The sequence below is a fragment of the Colobus angolensis genome, unplaced genomic scaffold, assembly GCF_000951035.1.
Source record: "Colobus angolensis palliatus isolate OR3802 unplaced genomic scaffold, Cang.pa_1.0 Scaffold19, whole genome shotgun sequence".
NCBI lineage: Eukaryota > Metazoa > Chordata > Mammalia > Primates > Cercopithecidae > Colobus > Colobus angolensis.
Window position 1 is genome coordinate 3,765,934 of NW_012115043.1, and position 22,814 is coordinate 3,788,747.

General features: G+C 39.1%; 1 protein-coding gene across 3 annotated transcripts in view; it reads right to left on the reverse strand.

Annotated features, from left to right (window-relative positions):
• IQCH (IQ motif containing H) overlaps positions 1-22,814 on the reverse strand; it is a 265,552-nt gene that overhangs the window by 128,686 nt on the left and 114,052 nt on the right. For 2 of the 3 annotated variants that reach the window (XM_011940351.1, XM_011940350.1), the window contains 4 exons: positions 20,751-20,827; positions 18,363-18,401; positions 5,391-5,942; positions 4,621-4,687 (listed from right to left, as the gene is read on the reverse strand). In XM_011940351.1, the coding sequence (XP_011795741.1) occupies positions 4,621-4,687; positions 5,391-5,939 (616 nt within the window). In that variant the 5' untranslated portion in view covers positions 5,940-5,942; positions 18,363-18,401; positions 20,751-20,827. Of the gene's footprint in view, positions 1-4,620; positions 4,688-5,390; positions 5,943-6,521; positions 6,628-18,362; positions 18,402-20,750; positions 20,828-22,814 lie in introns of all 3 variants that reach the window. The other variant, XM_011940352.1, reaches the window with a different exon arrangement.

The following is a 22,814-nucleotide window of genomic DNA, read 5'->3' on the forward strand; positions in this document are numbered from 1 at the left end:
TGGTTGCGCACAAAAGTAAGTTTCCCCATCCTTTCTTGTAGGCTTCTGTGAAAGTGCAGACGAGCTAGAAAATGCTGTATTTCATGAACTTCATAATACCAGGATCCACAATTTTTATTGAATGAAGAATCTGAAGACCACTACTTGTTTTAACCCCAAGAAAAATAACTTGCTAAAATCGGGCACAGAGGGAAAATATGAAACTGAACTATATACATTCTTTTTAGTCATCAAATCAATCGGCAGCGAAATAAAAGATTACACGGAGAAAAAAAAAAATCCCACCTCAGTATGTCTCCTATTTTTACTTTAAAGGTGGAGGAGAAGTGAGAGTGAAAACTCATCCCTGGGGGTTTAATTGGCTGGCAGTGGCTTCATATACTGCTCACAGCAGCAGAACCCCATACTTGGCACGTCTCATTTAATGTCAATATATTTTAAAAAGCAACTGAGTTTACACGTAGCACCAAGTGATGTGCTGCAATAAAGAAGCACAGGGGTTAAATTAAAAGTGGAGGAAATACTTGGCCAAAGAAACTGGGAGCAAAATCAGTCTGTAGGCTTTATTTAGACATCTGTTTTTTTCTAGAGGAATTAGGATTCTTCAAGTTCCTTCTCATTTGACTGATAGATTTTGCTTAAAATAGACCCTAATATTTTATTCCTGTTATGAACCACTGTGGATTATTTTGTTATAATTATATTTCATTAATAAAAATGATAAAATATGTAATATCCAATTAAGAGATCAGCCTATAAACTCTGAAAAATGTTTCTCTATCATCTTATAAAATTACAAGGCAAATCAGGTTTTTTTTGACAGCAGCATTCCACATCTCTTGTGGGTTAAAAATAGCTAAAATTTTTGTTATATCTACTCTACGAATACTATCTGAAATACATAACAATCAATCAAGCTTCATAAGTCCTTTTTTTATTCTTTTTCTTTCTTTTTTTTTTTTTTTTTTGAGATGGAGTCTTGCTCTGTCACCAGGCTGGAGTGCAGTGGTGTGATCTCGGCTCACTGCAACCTCCGCCTCCCAGGTTCAAGCAATTCTCCTGCTTCAGCCTCCCAAGTAGCTGGGACTACAGGCGCACAGCACCACGACCAGCTAATTTTCGCATTTTTAGTAGAGATGGGGTTTCACCATGTTGGCCAGGATGGTCTTGATCTCTTGACCTCATGATCTGCCCGCCTTGGCCTCCTGAAGGGCTGGGATTACAGGCGTGAGCCACCGCGCCTGGCCCAAGTCCTCCTTTCAAAGAGGTTACTCCACACTGTTTAATTGTCTTACTGTTCATATTACCAAGCCATAGATTTTAAAATACTTTATAAATATTTTGTGGTCAAAAACCTTACTGCAATGCCATCCTTTCTGTGATCACCAGTTTGGAAAATGCAATTATTCCCATGTGTGCAAAACTGCATAAATAACCAAATGCTCACAACTACAATATATTATGCCGTTATCAGCTATTTAGCTTTCATCTGAAGGGTTCAAACAAGTTAGTGTAGCCCCAATTGGCTAGTGGCATAGTGTGATTATGTGTAGAGCTAATTCTACAGCAAATTTCCTATGGAAAGAGAAAAAGAGGACAAGGCTGCAACTTGTGTTAAATGCCTGAACCAGAGAATCCTACCAACTGATTTTCACTAGTGAATCTGTCTCAACTCTGGAAATGAAATTACAAGATTGAATAGATTAGTTTTCTTGCAGTACATTTAGAGAAAAAATTGCTTCACCTTCATCCACTTCTATTTTTATGAATTGTATAGGTAAGTCCCTGGTGCATGAGACAAAGTTTGTGGCATCTAGCTGAAATCTTCTTTAAGGACTCCCAGGGATGTGGTACACAAAAAAGGGATCCCATATCCTTAAAAATATACACATAGTTTGAGAATTCTATCTGTGGAATAGGTAGGAGATGACAGCTTGTTGTTACTTAATGTCCACAAGTCATTTTTATAAAATCCAAAGCACAGCCGCGATCCCAGCACTTTCGGAGGCCGAGGCGGGTGGATCATTTGAGGTCAGGGGTTCAAGACCAGCCTGGCCAACATGGTGAAAGCCCATCTCTACTAAAAATACAAAAATTAGCCAGGCGTGGTGGTACATGCCTGTAATCCCAGCTACTTAGGAGGCCGAGGCAGGAGAATTGCTTGAACCCAGGAGGCGGATGTTGCAGTGAGCCGTGATGGCACCACTGCACTCCAGCCTGGGTGACAGAGTGAGACTCTGTCTCAAAAAAAAAAAAAAAAATCCAAAACATATTGTAGAAATAAACACTATATGATCAAAGCCCAGGTATTATTCTCTTTTGAAAGTGTGCAATTAGTCTTATAAAATGCTCAGTTGAGAAAAACTCTGAGCTTGTTCTTATCTCTTAGAAATTACACAATTAGCAGTTTTTCTTTACAATGGGTATCATGTTGGTGACAAACAAAAATTGCTACATTAGGGAAGACCTTCATATTTATTATATATTTATTTAAACTGAATATGTGTAATCCAGAAGAAAACTAGTTTTAATATCGTATTTAAAATAATGTTTTCTATTTCTAGCTTCTTTGGCCAGATTATTATCCCACTTAATTTATTTTATTTTATTAATTTTTTTAGAGACAGTGTCTCTGTCCCCCAGGCTGGAATGCAGAGGGATGATCATAGCTCACTGTAATCTCAAACTCCTGGGTTCAAGTGATCTTCCCACCTTAGCCTTCCCAGTAGAAGGACTACAGGCCTGCGCCACCATGCCTGGCCAATTTTTGAAAATTTTTTAAACAGGGTCTCACTATGTTGTTCAGCCTAGTCTTGAACTGCTGGTCTCAAGCAATCCTGCCAAAGTGCTGGGAACCCCACTTAATTAATATTCAGTAAGCTCTTTTGAAATTTTAAGATAGTTTCACTCAAATTTTTTTATTACCCAGTTTACATAATGCTTACTTTCAAATTTTTCCTTCTTTGGAGACTCTTTTGTATCAAGCTTCTCTGCAGAGCAGACTGCATGGAAGTTTTTAGGAGGGTCAGAGGTGGGAGTGTAGGAGTAAAGAAGTTTGTGTCTATCACATCTTTGTGCTAAGCAACTTTGCAAAGTGGGGGCCCTGTATAGAGAAAGCAAAACAAAATTTCCCATATAATATCAGGTCTGGTCCACAATTAGTTGCAGAAGCAAAGGCTCTTGCACCTTATTCGAAGGGCTCAAGTCAACTAATTGGGTCTGCAATTAGCCTCTTTGGTTGCAATCAATTACAAGTGCAATTTCTGTGTGTGAAATAATCTTGTGTGTAAAAGTAGTCTCACCAAAACAAAAGCCCAACTTAGAATGAAATTCAGATCTGTCTTACCTCACTTAGATCCTAAGAAACAAATTTCTTTCATGAGCCATGAAAAAGACCAAAACTAAAAGGCTCTGTGCAATGCAAGTATTTTCTTAACTTTCTGTAAGTACTTAGATCTAAGTACTCCAGAATCTAGAAAAGATTGCCTTATTTTATTATTGATATTTTACTAATTTAAAAATAATTATATTTGTATAATAATTTAAATGTTTTTTCCTTTTCATATTACTGTTCAAATGTGTTATGTTTCTGCACTACACATAAGTACACAAACTGGTTATACTCACATATGAATATGAATAAATTGCAATCCAGAATTCTATTACAACAGATCACTTAATGTATTGCTCTACTTAAAAGACTTTAACAAAGAGCTAATATGGATGTAACAAAGAGATTCAGTGGGTTGTGCTGCTTGTCAAAACTCTAGCAAGTCAGCTTAGGAAATCTGACCTCACCAAGGAAGTTTAACACACTAATGAGACGCAAAACAAAACAAAACAAAACAAAACAAAATAAGGAAGCAAACAAATCCCAAACATGTTAACAGTAGCTCATGTTTTAAAAGAAACTCCAGTGCAAATTTCTGAAATTCCCAATGTCATTTTGGCATACCTTTTTTTACCAGTGTGTTTCAGACAACAGCTTTTAAGTTCCCCAATTCATAAATGTAATTAAATAATTACATTAGTGCTAATTAACATGAAACTGCAGATTATTTAAGCGCAAAAAACACTATTCAACTTCTTAATTATTCTTGTTCACACAGCATTTCCTTTTGCTCAGGCGCCCTAGGTGCAAATAAAGCATCCCATCTGCTCGTAATTAGAACTAAATAATTTCAGAGAATGTAGCTTATCATTTTGACTGCACATTTGATTAAAAACAGTGTACAAGCAATATCCTGGCTTATTGGCGTAACAGCCACAACACATACAAGCCTGTATTCTTCTATCATTAAAGAAGATGGAAAACATTATCTGTTATTTCAGGGGGAAAAATACAACTTTTTAGTTCATTTCATACAGATGAAAGCGAATTACAGCAAATCACCTCTCCACTGAATAGCAGCCCCCACATAATGACTTTATTTGCTTAATCCCCAAATTAAACGCCGTTTCGAGCGAGGGCCCTGTGTTATTACTCTCATCATGTCGAGAACATTTTCCTGCCGAGACCAATTTGAATAAAACAAGGGGCCTTCCTTGAACTCAATCAAGGAGCCATAATGTGGTGGGTAATAGAGGTTGCTGATAGATTTGCAGGCAAAAGTGTTATACCTAATGATGGGATATGGATAATAGTCCTCCTGGAGGTCCTGATGCGATTCCAGTTGGCTGCCAGATGCTAAAAATCAAGAAGAGCATTGATCAGTGACAGGAAGCTGTAGTGGATTCATCTAGTCAAACTTCAGCTGTTTTTCCACTGTACAGTTAAGCCAGGCATAAATTATATTAATTGATTTAATTACATACTTAAAACATCTTCCCCAATTAATTTAATTAGGTGGCTACATGATGCTACTGGCAGGGGAAGATTAGAGGCAGCTCACTTAATTAACAGAATATGAATGAAAAAAAGAGAAAGCAAACATAAATGAAATTGTGAGCACTAATTAAAAGGCTGTCTGCAAACTTAAATACTTTCTGACAAAGTGGTGACAGCAATGTAGACGAGAGGATTTTTTTTTTTCTGAGCAAATTAAAGTGCCAGAAGGTATATATAGGGAGAAAAAGTAATGCAGTTAAAACATTGATTTTCTGACAGAACTACCACAGTCAAAGTGAAGGGACTTTTTTTTTCTATAGAAAAATTGCAACAGATTTTGCAGGCACGAAAGCCAGATTCCTGATTAGGGGTAAAATATGATGCACAAACAAATGTGGGGTTTGTGCATCATACATTGAGGGGAGAGAAAGGCGAGGGAGTCTGAGGCGAGGAGGGTAGTTGGAAACAGAAAGGGAAGATAAAGAGACAACTTATTGCAACCGCTCAAGCACGAACTGTTTAGAAAAAGAGGTCTGCCTTAACAGCTGGCAGCCTTGTGCACCTTGGCTCGAATGCGGAAATTCTCCAGGTGTCTCTGACGTGATTCCTTTAGTATCTTCTTTAATCGAGTCTTATGGCAATGTAACAGCCAAGCAATGGCAATCACACCTGATGCCCACTTCTGCTGGCGATAAATGAGGAAGAATTTTCTTGCTTTGTAGCATTTCCATGTGGCTTGGATCTTCATGGCGGCCTCCGAATTTCCATCTTGGCCCTTGTACCTTTGCCCTGGAAGATTTATCAGCATTTGGACATGAGCTGGGTCCTCTAACACTGATAGAAGGTCATATCTGGTAAGTTTATTCTTCAGCTCAAACTCTGGAAGGAGGGCCACCAAATTATTCCCTTTTATTTTGACTTCTGGTATTGCATAGTTCCTGAGAAACTTCTCAATGTGTTCCAAGAGAGAAAAAATACCTCCCCAAGCTAAGCTAAAATGTTCCTTGAATGCTAAGAAGTCTGGGGCTGTATTGTCTATGACACCATCATAAATTAAAAAGTCATAATCCCACAGTGATTTCAGGGCTCTCGAAGGTGTTGTCACTTTCATGGCCTGTGGAAAAAAAGGAATATATTTCAGAAGTGAAAGATATTATGATCTCCTTTAAATGAGTGGTCAAGACACACACTACCACATTATCATTTAGCATTCAATGGTGGGAAGATATGAATCCTAGTACTGATTGAACACACACGTATCATAATATGAAGGTCTGGCTAGTATATATCATTAAAACTCATTACCAGATGGATATCTTAGAGATCACTCAAATCTATTAACATTTTAATAAAAGTGTTATAAAATTGTTCAAGGAAACTGGTCATAAAAAATTACGCATTTCGTTTATTTGATACAGTCACCTGACCCCCAATCTCTGTGATTTAGTTTTTACACATGCATGCATGGTCTGAGAAGCGTGTTGCTGATTCCGTGTTCATAACTTATCCACCAGTCTGAAAAACAGGGTGAAGCCCTTCTTTGCATTCCTTTGGAACTTCAAATGTGCCCATTAAAAGTTGTTTCTGACTTCATAAAAGATCATCACTTTTTAGCATTTTATAGTTCTTCTGTCATCTTCTCTTAGTATCCAGAGGTCATTTTTACAAGGCACATTATGTTATACATTATCACCTTTGTCATTCTTAGGGTTCTCTTGATATGTGTTCTTTTATTCTTAAGTCTGGTATCTTCTTAGGAACACATATGGGGCTGTCCCAGGTGGATTAGAATCACAAATCTGATAACAAAACCAAGGGAGCATTTGCTTTTCATTTTGTTCCCATCTGTATTGACATTTTAAGCTATGAAAATATTTTTATTTGTATTTGGCAAGTTTCTAAGAAGCGGATGCTGAGCAATTTTTTTTGTTCTTTACACTTCCTATGTTAAAAATAATAAATGCTATTTAAAAAATCAAATCAGAGGTTGTTTAGATGACAATAGCAATACATGTCACCCCCACTTAACAAAAAGGAAAGGGAAATTGTGTTGTGTCAATGTCCACTCTGTATCCACTACATTTCAATTCTCAGAACCTATTCTACTGAAGACATAGACACTCTGCCCATGATATACATGTTCCTAATGGCTGGGAGGGGTTGAGGGAGACGGAGCGTACAGATTTTCAGGCCCTGAGTTCTCGTCAGTAAACCCGGTATTAATTTACTGTGATAATTGTTTCTTCTTGCTTAGGGATGTAAGGAATAGATTGTTTTCAATATGTCAGCGTTCTCAGATGTATAAGCCCATCTTTACCAAACTGTAGGGTTATAATTGCTCTTTGCATTTTGAAGAGTTTTCAAAAACCCAAAAGAAAAAAAACTCCAGCAATTTATCCATAACAATTATGCCACAGCACTGAGTTGAGTATTACTATATCAGATTATTCACGCATTTTCTTTTCTCCGGTCCTGGGCGGCGGAATAATTAATTAGACTGCCATCTCAAGTAAAAATGCTGAAAAACAAGTGTTAAGTCCAAAAGTGCACATTTCCTTTTACTTTACAAGCACACTTTAAACAGCAGTGAGCTTTTTGTGTACTTTTAACTTGAGTTGTTATAAGGCATAAAAATGAGGGAAAAAGTCTTCTCGCCAAGCTTCTATCCCTTTCTGATCTAATCAGGGTGCCAGAAGAGAATGCAAGCTACTTGGTAGACGAAAATAAATTCCTTCTCTTGGATGGGCAAGAGAAAGCTGGAGAAGTAATGCCTCCTTCAGCAGCCACCAGTGCTGGCAGGAGAGGCTGCCACTCCTGGTAGGAAACAAGTGGCACATGTTCCAACAGAAATGGCCTCTATGGCCACATTTCTCCCTCCCTTCAGGAACGGTCTCTGATAGTAGGAATTAGAATTCAGAGAAGAATGACAATGCTTCATCAGTGAGAAATAGCCATGCAAAATAATCACAGATGGATGTGTATGGAGCTGGTTCGTCCTGCCAGTCACGTGTGATGCAGTCAACAGGATTCTGAGACTTCTATAAGAAGCAAAGCTATGGATGGGAGATTTGCCAGAGAATCTTGTCTCCTTGGCAATACTCAAGTATTTCTGAAACTTCTTATATTCGCAGTGAGACATGTGGAATTAGGGCCATCTATGAAAATGTGACAACTTGGGAGAAGTTGAGAAAGGAGAGGACTCACATCTCTCTCCGACAGTGCCTTTCCATGGGGTGGGTCTAGGATTATGTACATCAGCAAATGTATTTTAGACCTTCTGAAAGAACAGCCTCGCATGGTAGTGGGAGCGAAATTTATCAGTGGCTGTTTTAGAACAAAGGGATGACACCTTTCTACCTTCTTAGAGGATATTCCAGCAAAGACCTGCTCTCAAAGGAAACATACTCCTGGACATCAAACAGACCACTCAGGCACTGGGAAGCTATGGGTTTGGAGTCAGCTAAAGCATAACTGTAGTACATCTGTCACAGAGAACGCCACACTTGGGAGCACTTTAGACTTGGAGCAAGAAAAGACATGCCTCTCAAGAGAAAGGCTTCCCAAATTAAAGCCGTGCATCAGCATTGTGAGATCCATTGAGCAGGTAAAGACAAAGCTGCTTCACAGCCTGCTAGGAATAAGAGCCCTGATTAAAGGTCAAGCCATGCTTCAGGTTCGGGCTCCTTCTGTTATTCTTTATTATTTATCTCCGTGAACTTGTCTACTATTATTTGTTGGCTTTCTTTCTTCTTTCTTTCCTTTTTCTTTTCCCCTCCCTTCTTCCTTCCTCCTTCCTTTCTTTCTTTCCTTCCTCCCTCCTTCCCTTCCTTCCTTCTTTTCCCTTCCCTTTCCTTTCTCTCTCTTTCTTTCTTTTTCCCTTCCTCCCTCTCTCTTTCTTTCCTTTTTAAAGACATGCTGTAATCCCAATACGATATTACTGACTTTAAGGCAATTTTTTTTTTCCTTCTAGCCAAGAAGGATTTCTGTCAAAACACTGTATTCTCACCTGGTCCTTCTTGGGTCACAATCATACCTTTGCAAGATGCCTGTATTTACTAACTGGCCCACACAAAGCCCAAACCTGTGGCCTAATTATTAGCATCTTGCTCTAACTAACTAGCTGGGAAATGTTCTTCATTTGCAAAGTGTAATCACCAATCAGATAACTTTGAGAGTTTCTGGAGCAGTTATTTAGGCAAAATTCTAAATCCAAAACAAAAAACAGGAAAGCAGGATGATGATTACATATGTTAGTAGGTCACAGATGTTAAGCAAAAAAGATAGACCCAGTGTTACATTCTGAAATTTAGAAATACTAGCTGGGTGTGGTGGTGCACACCTGTAGTCCCAGCTACTTGGAAGGCCGAGGTGAGAGGATTGCTTGAGCCCAAGAGTTTGAGGCTGCAGTGAGCTATAATCACACCATTGCACTCCAGCCTGGGTGACAGATTGAGACCCTGTCTCTCAAATAAATAAATAAATAAATAAATAAAATTTAGAAATAACCACCACAAAGAAAATCACATTTCTAAGACAAATGTCTTTATGAAAAATGTTCTTTTCATTTATGTGGACAGTATGTGGGTGTGGCGTTAAACTGGATCCATAATCAGATACAAGCAGGATCTCACAGTGGCAAATGGCCAAGTATTTGGGATAATACCACATGGATATCATCTTTAGAGAATGATAATCATTCCATTGCCTAGAAGGATAGACTAAATTCCTTCTGAAACTAAAAGCCAGTGTTCAGTTTCTCAAATACTCAAACATATCCATTAGTAATTAGCCCAGGCAATTGCACTGTGTGAAAAAGAGTAAGTTCTTCCTGCACCTTATGGCTCTAAATGTGAGTTTAGATTTAGAATGTGAATGGAATGTCCCTCAGAAATGGAGTCCTTATTCTTTCCCAAAGACCAGGGATGCTATTTGTCTGACCCTGCTTTTAAATTGTGTTCAGGGTCCACAATGTGTTGAGCTTTCTATAGAATAAACATCAGGACCTCAGCTGGCTAGAACTGTTCAAAAGATGTACATGATATTCAGAGAGAGTAGCTGACCTAATCAAGGGTCTGGAATTCAGCACAGTCACAGGCCTGAATTTTAGAGGACAAGGGAACTTGTCCTCTAAAGGCCTTGCCTTTTTCTCAATAGGTTATTATGGGCCCAGGGAAATTAGCCTTGGCCTTAAGTCCAACTAACCTGGGTTCAAATCCAAGCTTTGCCAATATGTGCTACATACTCTTGGGCAAGTTACTACACCCTCTGAACCTAAATTTTCCTTATCTGTAAAAATGAGAGGTCCCTGCAGAGCTGCTGTGATGATTACAGTATGTGTCAAGAACCTTTAACAGTGCCTTAACCCTAGTCAATGTGGTTTTTACTATAGAGAAGGAAACTGAGGCTCAGAGAGGTTAAATGACTTGACCAAGATCACAAAGCTAGTTGGTGGATCTTCTTAATTTCCAAGACAGTATTTTTGTTACTATATGACAAAATTCTGTTCCTAAACAACCCAAATCCATATATAACCAAAGGAAGGAGAATAAGTGCTATAAGAAGTGTGTCTTTGCTACTCTTCCATTTCCTTTCATCAGCCCCTCTTCCTTCCCTTTGGGTGCTTTCTCTTCCACACCCTACCCCATGCTGGCCCCTACCCCCATACCACCAGTGCCCACAGCCTAAACTGTCTAGAACTCTCCATATGGCCCCTTACTAAGCTGTGCTCTTCTTAGCCTTCCTTCTACCACCTTGTACATCAGAGCCAACCTGGCCTTGATCTGCTGGTTTTTCCTTTTGCTTTTTAAAAAACTGAATGATAATTATCATTTTTAGAGACAAGGTCTCCGTGTGTCATCCAGGCTGGAGTGCAGTGGTGTGATCAGAGCCCGCTGCAGCCTCAAACTCCTGGGCACAAGTGATCCTCCCACCTTAGCTTCCCGAGTAGGTGGAACTACTGGCACATGTCATGACGCCCATCTAATTTCTGTGTTTTTTTTTTTTTTTTTTGTAGAGATAGGGGTCTCGCTATCTTCCCCAGGCTGGTCTTGAACTCCTGGCCTCAAGCGATCCACCCACCCCAGCCTCCCAAAGTGTTGGGGTTACAGGCATGAGCCACGGCACTCAGCTCGTTTTTTCTTATTTGATAGGCTGGAAAGCAGTTTGTTAAACAAATTCCTGTCAATGTGCTAATGAACATAACATGGTGTGGTGTTATCGGAAGCAAGAAGACCCAGAATCTAGTCTGTTACCACCTTCCTCTGTGGCCTTGGGAAACCAATTCTGTGGGTTTCAGTTTCCATTAAGAGATCACTCAAGGCACTTCTAATTTTGATACCCTATGCCTCTCTGACTTAATGTGTCACCCCTCCAGGGGTATTGGCTTTTTAGTAAACTTCTGGAGCCAGTAAAGCCATCAAATCAAAGGCAACTATCTCCAATGGCATCACTTTATGCACCATGAAAAAGACCTAGGGGATTTTTTTTTTTCCTATTCTACTTTTTAGATAGAAAACTCTTTCTAGTAACTCTGAAATCAAAATAGATGAACGGCTGCCCACACCACCTAATGGTAAAGGTGGTCATGGGAAGAGAACCCCAAAGAGTGATATTCCAGTATTCTGGGGTCTGCAAGTCAATGGCTCTCAGTTCTTAATACCTAGAAACTGTCTAAGTAATCCGTAAGTGCCAATTAAAAGTGAAAGTCAGAGTCCTTAACCTTTACAAAGAATAAAAGGCAAAAACAGAACTCATCGAGCAGAGACATATAAAAGAAGAGACTTGAGTGCAAAGGCCACTCAGATCAGCAGCAATTTTCTAGGAATAATTTCTGCAATTGCTTTGAAAGGTATCTGTATTCAAATGAGTCTTCCTGAACTCTAAAACACTTCCTGAGGAGAAAAATCCCTGTCCTTTGATGCATCCTCATGGAACAAAAACACACGATGGATCAAAATCTGGTTGAAGATCAAACAGAACAGAATCAAGAAGATTTTTTAAATAGATGGTCTATTTTCAGTCAAATGTGAAATTTCCTTCTACAGACACATTTCATTTTAATGCTGCATTGATTTCATCTTTTCTGTTACACCTCTAATATTCTCCAAGAAAACGTGACATAGTTAAGGACCACTGGGGACAATGATGATGGATGGGTTAAACCTGCTGGGGATGTGGACAGGAAGCCTGACAGGATGGGAATCAAAACCAGGCTGGATTCCCAGATCTCTGAGCAAAGACACATCATCATTTTCTCGACATGTATAGGAAAAAGAGCAAGCCTCAAAAAGGACTGTTATTATCACTAAAGTAAAGCTTGACATTCCAATTTTCCTGAGAAAAATGTGGGTCTAGTAAGTTCCTTGATCACAGATCACTAAAGAATACTTGCAGAATTTCTACAGAGCTCTACCTTGTCATACTCTCTATACCTCTATATGTGTTCCTTTTTTGTTTTTGAGACAGAGTCTTCCCCTGTTGCCCAGGCTGGAGTGCAGTGGTACAATCTCTGCTTGCTGCAACCTCCACCTCCCAGGTTCAAGTGATTCTCCTGCCTCAGCTTCCCAAGCAGCCAGGATTACAGGCATGCGGCACCACGCCCAGCTAATTTTTGTATTTTTAGTAGAGATGGGGTTTCACCATGTTATCCAGGCTGGTCTTGAACTCCTGACCTCAAGTGATCTGCCGGCCATGACCTCCCAAAGTGCTGGGATTACAGGCGTGAGCCACTGTGCATGGCTTCTATACCTACATATGTATTCTGATTTATTTTTCTTCATAGCACTTATCTCACTCTTTGATGTTATATTCAGTATCTGATTATTGCCTCTCTCACTAGAATATAAATCCCAAGAGGGCAAGGACTAGGTTTGCTTTGTTCATTGCTGTGTCCCCAGTGCCTATCTAGTACACTGCCTGGCACACAGTAAAGGGCAAAAAGGATTAATTGAATGAATGAATGTATGAATGAATGAATGAAAGTGTGAATACTAAAATTTAAGCTTATAGCCAGTTGGACTGAGTTCACAGTACAAAGCTGTTCTATGTTCACAGAAGTTATCTGCAAACTTGTAGCTTGAGTTTTGGAGCACTAATGCAAAGTTTGGCTACTGAGATACAAAAATGTCCATACCCTTCGATCAAGAAGTTCCACAGGTCAGGTGTGGTGGCTCATGCCTGTTATCCCAGCACTTTGGGAGGTCAAGGCAGGTGGATCGCTTGAGCCCAGGAGTTCAAGACCAGCCTGGGCAACATGGTAAAACTAAAACCCCATCTCTACAAAGAAATGCAAAAAAAAAAAAAAAAATTAGCTGGGCGTGGTGGCACATGCCTGTAGTCCCAGCGACTCAGGAGGGTGAGGTGGGAGGATTGCTTGAGCCCCAGCGGGTCAAGGCTGCAGTGAGCCACGATCATGCCACTGTACTCCAGACTAGGTGACAGAGAGAGACCACATCTCAAAACAAAAACAACTGTTTATTAATAATGTAACATTTATAATTTAATGTCAAGCAATAGGATGAATAAGAAAATTATGGTATATCTTTAATAAAGAATATTATAAAGCCACTAAAAATGTTTCATGAATTTAAAATCATATATGTAAAGGTTTATGATAAACTGTTAGATGAAAAGAGTAAAATCACAGTTGAATATACAGTATAATACCAACAAAAGAATATGCCAAAGTTTAAATAGTACCAAAGGATTGTGATATGGGGAAAAAAAATTCTTCTATATTTTTTTCTCTTCTCTGAATTTTCTAAATTTTCTATGAATGATCAGGTCACAATTTGATCAATGAAAGAGATAAAGTGAAAAAATAAAGGTTATCTTGTTGGCTGATAATTTAACCTTTTTTCTGTTGCATATAAGTGAAATTATTAATCACATGTAATAAAAATGTTCAGTTAGACAATGCTATGAAGAGTAGTAAACACAATCCTTATAGTTTTTCTCGGTAATTACAAGAAAAATTGTTTTGCAAGAATTCCCAAAAAATTATTTGGCAAATAAAACTGTATAATTTCAATTCATTTGGAAAGTTTAATGATGAAAATGCATAGGTGAGGATGGCAATTTCTAATGAATTACAGAAAATGGTAACTGTTTTTAAAAGATTCTACATGCAAATCAGAACCACAATGAGATACCATCTCACACCAGTCAGAACGACCATTATAAAAGGTCAAAAAATAACAGATGCTGGTGAGGTTGCAGAGAAAGGGGAATGCTTATACACTGCCAGTGGGAATGTAAATTAGTTCAGCCATTGTAGAAAGCAGTTTAGTGACTTCTCAAAGAACTTAAAACAGAATCACCATTTGACCCAGCAATCCCATTATTGGGATATACCCAAAGGACTATAAATCATTGTACTGTAAAGACACATGCATGTGTTATATTCACTGCAGCACCATTCACAATAGCAAAGACATGGAATCAACCTAAATTACCATCAACAGTAGACTGGTTAAAGACGATGTGGTACACATATACCATGGAATACTATGCAGCCACAGAAAAGAAAGAGGTCGTGTTATTTGAAGCAACATGGATGGAGCTGGAGGCTATTATCCTAAGGAAAATAACACAGGAACAGAAAACCAAATACTGCATGTTCTCACTTATAAGTGGGACCTAAACATTGAGTATACATGGACACAAAGAAGGGAATGACACAGGGGCCAAATGAGGGTGGAGGCTGGGAAGAGGGTGAGGATCCAAAAACGAACTATTGAGTACTATGCTTATTACCTGGGTGATGAAATAATCTGTACACCAAATCCCCATGACACACAACTTATTAATACCTATGTAACAAACCTGCATATGTACTTCTGAACCTAAAAGTTGAAAAAATAAAAATTAGGCTGGGCATGGTGGCTCATGCCTGTAATCCCAGCACTTTGGGAGGTTGAGGTGGGCAGATCGTTTGAGGTCAGGAGTTCGAGACCAGCCTGACTAACACGGGGAAACGTCGTCTCTACTAAAAATAAATAAATAAATAAAAATTAGCTGGGTGTGGTGGTGCACACCTCTAGTCCTACTTGGGAGGCTGAGGCAGGAGAATCACTTGAACTTGGGAGGCAGAGGTGGCAGTGACCCGAGATTGCGCCACTGCACTCCAGGCTGGGTAAGAGAGCAAGACTCCATTAACAAAAAAAAAAAAATCAAGGTTTGTGTTTTTTAACAAAGATTCCATCAGGGTTTTTTTTTTTTTTCCGTATCTGGATTTTTCTTTTCTCTTCTTCCTCTAAGATGGTAAGTTAAATGAGGTTTTATGAGAGAAAATGAGTCTAAAAGAGAAAAAAATAGCTTCGGACTTGCTTTTGAATCTCATTTTGTATCTCCAGGTTGCAGAGCTCTAATTCTCTTAAGACCTGCCCTCTCTCCAACCCTTTAGGGCAAGACAAGAAAGGAGACTAAATTGTGCTGGGAGCAAAGTCAACCAGGGAGGCACCCTGTGCCCTTTAAGAAGTAGGCTTATTCCCCCACCAGATATAACATGTTAAAGCCAAAACTGCTGCTAGATATCATCTAGTGGTTTTGAAAGCATACATTTTAAAGCCTTGAACATTTTGTTCAAGTACTATATAGTTTGATGGTAAAGAGGTAAAAATAGAAAACCCAGGTGTTGTGGATATAGGGGCCTAGAGCCCCTCATTGATAGGAGCTTTTGCTTCTCTTCTTTCTCTTGGGCTGTGGGGTGAGGATTCCCTGGGGTTGTAGGGTGAGGATATGGAAGCCCCTTAAAAATACTGATTGGATCCAACCTTCTTTTTATACAGATAGGGGGAAATGAGAGCAGATGGGGCAGTGATATGTTTAATGTCATACATATTGCCTGATTAAAATATTTCAGCTGACTCACCCATAAAATAATTACAGTTTTCTAATGAGATGATCAGAAGTATATGTTGGGAAAATACTAAAGAAAGTAACAATTGAAAAGAATGACTAAGAGAAGTGAGATCCCAAATTTGAGATTACAAGGTTATCATCCAAACCTATTCTTTCTACACCAAAATAAATTTTACAACGGAGGGATGGCTTGGGAAACAGGATTTTCTTTTATATTTTTCTTCAATTTGCATTTTTTTTTAATTTGGAAATGTTTTGGAAAAGTTTTAAACACACAGAGAAGTATAGAGAATAATATAAAAAACTACCACGGACACATTTTTGTTTAATTTTTCGTCTTCTTTGCTGTATGTATATAAATGTGTGTGTCTGTGTGTGTGTGTGTGTGGTGTGTGCATATATGTGTGTATGTTATATATATATAAAGTTAACATCCTCTCTGTATTTCTTTTCATTCTCCTTCCTCTTTCTCCCTGTGCCCAGAAGCAAACACACTCATGAATTTGGTCTGTACTCCTATAGTAGAATAAATATTTGTTTGCTTATTTTATCCATAAAATAGATTTTTATTATCAAAATATTAATTAAAATTAAGTGAATCTTAACATAATTTTTATGCTTGCCTTAAATAAAAAGATTTATTTGCTGACAAGAAAATTTTAACAACCTCAAACTTTTGAACTAGATTCTTGAAAATAGAGATGCCTCAGATTTATCGAAATAACTATGACAAATTCTACTATCATTTTTTATTTTATTCTTTGGATCCTGTGCAGAGCCTGACTGACTTAAACTTATTCAACTTCTTAAACTGGGTTTGGTTAACTGAGCTATATGATAGAAAAGGCTGTTAAAGTCGGCGCTGATGAAAGCAGACACAGCAACAAAGGTGATCACTGCTGTCTGTTATTGAAGGAAACAGTAAAGGACACAGAAACTGATTACCCGTATACATGATATTGAATAGAGAAAATATTACATTATATTAGTTAGGCAGAAATGTAATATATTTTAGAAATGTATTAAGTGTAATCTGTTTCTGTAAAAAATGATTGAGATTTATAAAAATTTCCCCAATGCTTTGGGGCTCTGGTAGTTACATAGTCCAGTGTTGTATGCTGGCTCTGTCATTTACTAATTGGATGACTAATTGAATGATAATAGTGCCTACTGCCCAGAAATCCTGTGAAAACTAAGTGAGATAATCCACTTAAGACATTAGGAACAGAGCCTGGCAAAGAGTAAGCACTCAGTACATGTTAGCTGCAAGTAGCAGTAGCAGCAGCAGTGGCAGCCGTAGTAACACTATTTGTGAGCAGTAGTAGTAGTATTTGAAAAACTGACCCATGTGGAAGCATTCATAACCTGGAACGTGCAGAGAGCACAAACTCTGGCGCTTCACTCTGTCAGCTGGATCCTTTGCACCCTTTTACCAACTGAGTGGGCCTGGGGACAACTGCAGCACATAGGTTCTGCCTGCTATGAGGGTTCAGCGAGTATGAAAGATGCTTAGTGCCATGCATGCAGGACATACTCAGTCAACATTAGCAGTTACAAATATTCCAGATAAATAATGCCTTAGTGTTTGTAAACACATCCTGTTTTTAACCTGCAGAATGAAGCTCACACTTTTCTCACGGTAAAACATCAAGGGAAGCAAGAGGAAGGATCTAATTGCACTGATTAGTTTACTAAGGAGCAATCTGTCTAGGTACAGAGGGACTGTATATAATCAATGATGTAAATACAGCTCTATCTAGGCACAGCTCTGCAGGAATAAAATGTGACCCCAAAGGCGGGCTCTTTTTCCTTGAAAGCAGATGCCTAAGATCCCCATGAAATTCTTACTGATAAGAATATCACCAAGAAAGGGAGGCCTAGAAGATGCTCTTAATAATGGACCAATGAGTTATGATAACAAGTACTTTTCCAAAACACTTTCACACACATTAACGCATCTGATCCTTGCAGCAACCCTATGTGAAGGAAGGTATTGTCCTCATTTGTCAGAGGAGGAAAGTGAAGAGCAGAGAAGTAAAGTGACTTGCTCAAAGGAGAATCCGGTGCATTCCTACTTCAAGTTCAGGACTTTTATTACCCATGCATGGCCTTCTGGAATGTTCCTTGCTGGCATGTACTTGCCATGTTGTGGGGGCTATTTCATTTTTCCAATATTTTTGTTACCTTAGTTGTTACGATTAGCTTAACTCTAAATCCCATCTGTACTACAGCAGACACACAATATGCTGCATGTGTGTGTGCATCCTATATGCATGCACGCATACAAGCACGTGCTGGGGGACAACTGCATTTATTTTTCACATTTTATTTCTTTTTAAGCGTACTTTTAAAAGATGAAAATCTGTGATTGAGGTTGAAGATTGATGTGATTCAGCCAAATTTTAAGGATGCTAAGTCATTTGTTTGGACTGAAGCCTGAGAAGTAATTCAGTTCCAAAAGAAGGCAAAAAAGGTTTTTCACTTTAAATGAACCATGTTTTTTTAAAATTTTTTTTTTCTGAAACCATGATCTAATTTCTTTTATAAAAGAAGCACGAACTTTTGTTGCCATCTTCAGCTGTCAAGCAAGTCGCCCATACTTTTGCCCTGCAGCAAAAGGAAGGGACATCAGGTGACAGACCCTAAATTTCAACTAGTCACACAAATTACAGACCTTCCTATCATCATGTCCTCTTGGCCTTCTTCTTTTCCCCTACAATGAAGAATGAGACACAGTTTAAATCAAAACGACTCTCATGGGCAATTTTACAAAACAAATAGAAGGCTCAGGGCCTCACCCCTTTCCCCACTTTCCCTGCTGGGTCAGCCTGTTCTCTCTTTCCACGCAGGCAGGAGGTAGTAATTAGAAAGACCTTTCCCACACTGACAAAGATGCTCTGTTTGCCAAGCCCTGTTTGCTTTGAAGAGTTTGACTAAGCAAATATTTACAAAAACAACTATAATCAGATGCCAAGTCCCACTTCCAGGGGACACTAGTGTGGCACCACACTGCTTTGTGGTGGAGTCTGATCAAAGGTGTGTACTGGCTCTGTCACGAGGCATGGCACACTGAAGTCCTTCTTCTTCCTTTGAACTTCCATGCCCAGGACACTTCCCATAAAATATATGAAAAATTACATTTACCATTGAAGAGTCAGTTTAGAAATGCTGTACCAATCTCGGACCACAGGAAAAAGTCATTAAATATTACTGTTTCCAGCAGTTGGGGAGAGCTTTGTGAAGTCAATAGAGGAAATTAAAGCCAGGGCTCATTAGCATTCAGAAAATATGTCATTATTTAAAACTGTTTTTTCGAGGTAAACCATTTACTGGCTAAAACCTAGTCATAATATTTGTATTACCTGTAGATCTGTTATCTATAAAACTGTGGGACCTGAGCACTCCAACAGGGTGAGAATCAAAACAGGTGCCTCCGCCTGTTCCTATTATGCACATTAGCCCATGGCCTTCTCACAGCCTGTTAAACAGCTGAATTCGAAACAATAATGGTGCAGGCCAAACACTCGCCTGAAGGCCTGTCTGTCTTGGGATTTGGCCATTTACATTGATTTTCTTTACTCACATTTTTCATGAAACACAAATATTTGCCATGGCAACTGGGGTGTCACATGACATGCTGCTACATAAATAGCCTGGAAATCTCTTAAGGGGACACAGCCCACTAGTGCTGAAAATACAGTGAAACCTTTTGATGATTTCAGTATTGAAAGATGAAAGTCTGAGAAGAGCAGGTAGCAGTCTAGGATTAATTTCTCTTGTGTCACTCTTCAATTTCTCCTTTTTTCTTATAAGAGCAGCTGAAAACATGACCACTTTCCACATAAGGGAAGCCAGAAAAAGACAGTGCCAGCTGTCTTCTTTCTGTGGTGAAAAGTTTCAAAAATCACAAGTCTATCTGCAGCCCATAAACATAAGAAAGCAAGGTACAAAAGTCCAGCACATTGAAACTTGGGGAATCTCCATAAGAATTAATTAGATTGTACTGTGAGGAGTTAACGTTAAAGAATACAGAATTTGGCCCAGTGTGGTGGCTCATGCCCACAAACCCAGCATTTTGGGAGGCCGAGGCAGGTGGACCACTTGAGGCCAGGAGTTCGAGACTAGCCTGGCCAACATAGAGAAACCCTGTCTTCACTAAAAATACAAAAAATTAGCCGGGAGTGGTGGTACATGCCTGTAATCCCAGCTACTAGGGATGCTGAGGCATGAGAATCGCTTGAGTCTGGGAGCCAGAGGTTGCAGTGAGCCGAGATTGCGCCAGCCTGGGTGACAGAGCAAGACTCCATCTCAAAAAAAAAAAAAAAAAAAGGCCAGGCGTGGTGGCTCATGCCTATAATCCCAGCACTTTGGGAGGCCGAGGCAGATGGGTCACTTCAGGTCAGGAATTCGAGACCAGCCTGGCCAAAATGGTGAAACCCCTGTCTCCACTAAAAATACAAAAATTTGCCGGGCATGATGGTAGGCACCTGTAATCTCAGCTTCCTGGGAGTCTGAGACATGAGAATCACTTGAACCCAGGAGGCAGAGGTTGCAGTGAGTTGACATTGTGCCACTGCACTCCAGCCTGGGCGACAGAGTGAGACTCTGTCTTGAAATAATAATAATAATTATAATGCAGAATTCTTTCCCCTGCTTCATTAAGGTATTCTATGTTTGGAGATCTTGCCTTTTTAAACTGTATTTAAAGACAAATGAAATACAGTAGAACCTCACAATAAGATATCCTATACCACACAAATTTGGATACAAAGCAATAGCTACTGGATGCCTGGCCAGTTAGTATTAGAAGCTGACCCAGTCATTTAGTTAATCTTGCAATGATGCAACATGACTGAATTTTTTAGACCCCACCAATAACATTATGCTAGAGTTGACTTGTACAATTTCCCTTTTGAAAGTCAAATGCATACCAGCAACAGCTGAAATAGCACTTATTTCTAGGTTGAAGGTACAACTCAATAACATATGTAAATCACCAAAGATCTCACAGAAATGTTGTAAATAAGAACAATTTTCTTTCTGTAGTGAGGAATATGAATACCTTTGATCTGTGTTTCTTGGGAAAGAACTTCACCTCTGCTGGAGATGGCGGTGGTTCCCGAGGTACAGTGAAAGTGGCTGTGGATGAAGACGGTACATGTTATCTTTTCCAGAAGAGGAGGCTGAGTCACTGGTTGGATGCTATTGGGTTTGTACCTTGAAAGTCAAATGGCTCTGTCACCCACTGTGCACTCACTACCTTTCTTTCTGTATTCATTCAGTGAAACAGCTATGATCACTGACTTCAAAAGGAAGCCAAGAGCATGGGAGGGCAACAGTTCTATTAGAATATAAGGTCAGCCCGCCTTATGCAAACTGCCTAGATAAAAGGGCAAATTTTAAAAGCAGGTACATTTCAAAAGCAGGCAAATTAGAGAGTAATATCTGTCTTACAGAATGCTTTGTTAGAAGATTTCTTTAAATAGCCAGATTCCCAGGTTCATGTAAAAGGTGACTTAGCATAGCTACATATGGACTGTTCTATTGTGTAAAAAAAAAAGATTCTAAAAAATTTAAATGACTGAGGGAAGTGATACAAGTGAAAAGCACCATAAAGATTATTTTTGAAATTAGTTAAGTCTATAAGCAGCAACTTTTAGAGAACACACCTAGTCCGTGGTTGAGGAAGAATGGGCCCACATGCTAGACAATGCTGTCTCAATCACATCTCCTACTGCCTGGCAGCAAACCTGACTGCCCTTTACCAAAAGCCCAAGTCTGACATTCTCAGGGGAGAAAAATCCTTATAATACTCTTCCCAAGAAAGAGAACAAATAATTTATTTAAATGGTTAATTGAATAAAAGAAGTGAGGCTTCTTTCAGCTCAATTCCTTCAGCTCAACCCCCTTTTCTGTCAGTTTTCTATAACAACAATCTTAGAAGGAATTGACAGATATTGATCAAAAACAGCACACTAGTAAAGGATATCAATACATAATTTAGAATCTCACTTTGAGGACCTGGTTCTCTTAGACTGCCTCAACTGAGCTGCAAGGAATATCTTCAGCTCTTTTTTAAAAAGTAGGAAAAACTGCAGAGCCTTTTCAGTGAAACTCACCTTCACAAAAGGGATTTATTTGTTGCATTTGACCAACTCATTTTTACACTCCTCTGGTTTCCCTGGCTTCCAGCAAGCTTCCCTGTGACTTGAAGTCCTCACTCTCCCCTGGCCAGTAGTGTATGAAGACCCCATTTTAAGGCTATAGTTTTTGCCTTCAGTTCTATGCTCTCCTTCCCTGGTGTCCACTTTGGAGTTTGCTCTCCCACTTCTGAAGGTAAGTCCACATCCTGTGTTCAGCCTGCTTTGAATCCACAGATTCACCAGTAACATTTGTTATTCCTGTTGTCTGCAGACTCAGCACAATTTTTGTTTAGCTTTCAGGTTCTTCACACAAGTGAGATTTATGGCTAAATTCCCATGTTCAAACAAAATAGCAGCTGAGAAATTTTCAAGTGGGCATAACTTTTAAAGGATTTTAGTAAAATTTTAATATAATTTGGTAGGATAAAGATCTCAAGGATAAGTAATTTCACATGGCTAATTCACAGTTAATCAATAAGAATTTTCTTAGTTATCTGCAGAAATGCTATCACTAAATTATAATTTCTTGTAGCCTTAGATTTTATGAGACACATGCATTTGAAGAATGTGTCTGCATGTTTACAAAACTGTATCCTAATGCACTGCCTATTTTGCTACTCAATTTCCTTGCTGGAAAAATCTGTTTGGTAAATTTTGCCAGAGTTAATGTAGAGGAAAAAATCCTTGTCTTTCTGGACAAACTTGTATGCTTCTGTGGTAGTTATTACTATATATTTTTTGAGACGGAGTCTTGCTCTGTCGCCTGGGCTGGAGTGCAGTGGCACAATCTTGGCTCACTGCAAGCTCTACCCCCCGGGTTCAAGCCATTCTCCTGCCTCAGCCTCCCGAGTAGCTAGGACTACAGGCGCCTGCCACCACGCCCAGCTAATTTTTTTGTTGTATTTTTTGGTAGAGACGGGGTTTCACCGTGTTAGACAGGATGGTCTCAATCTCCTGACCTTGTGATCCGCCTGCCTTGGTCT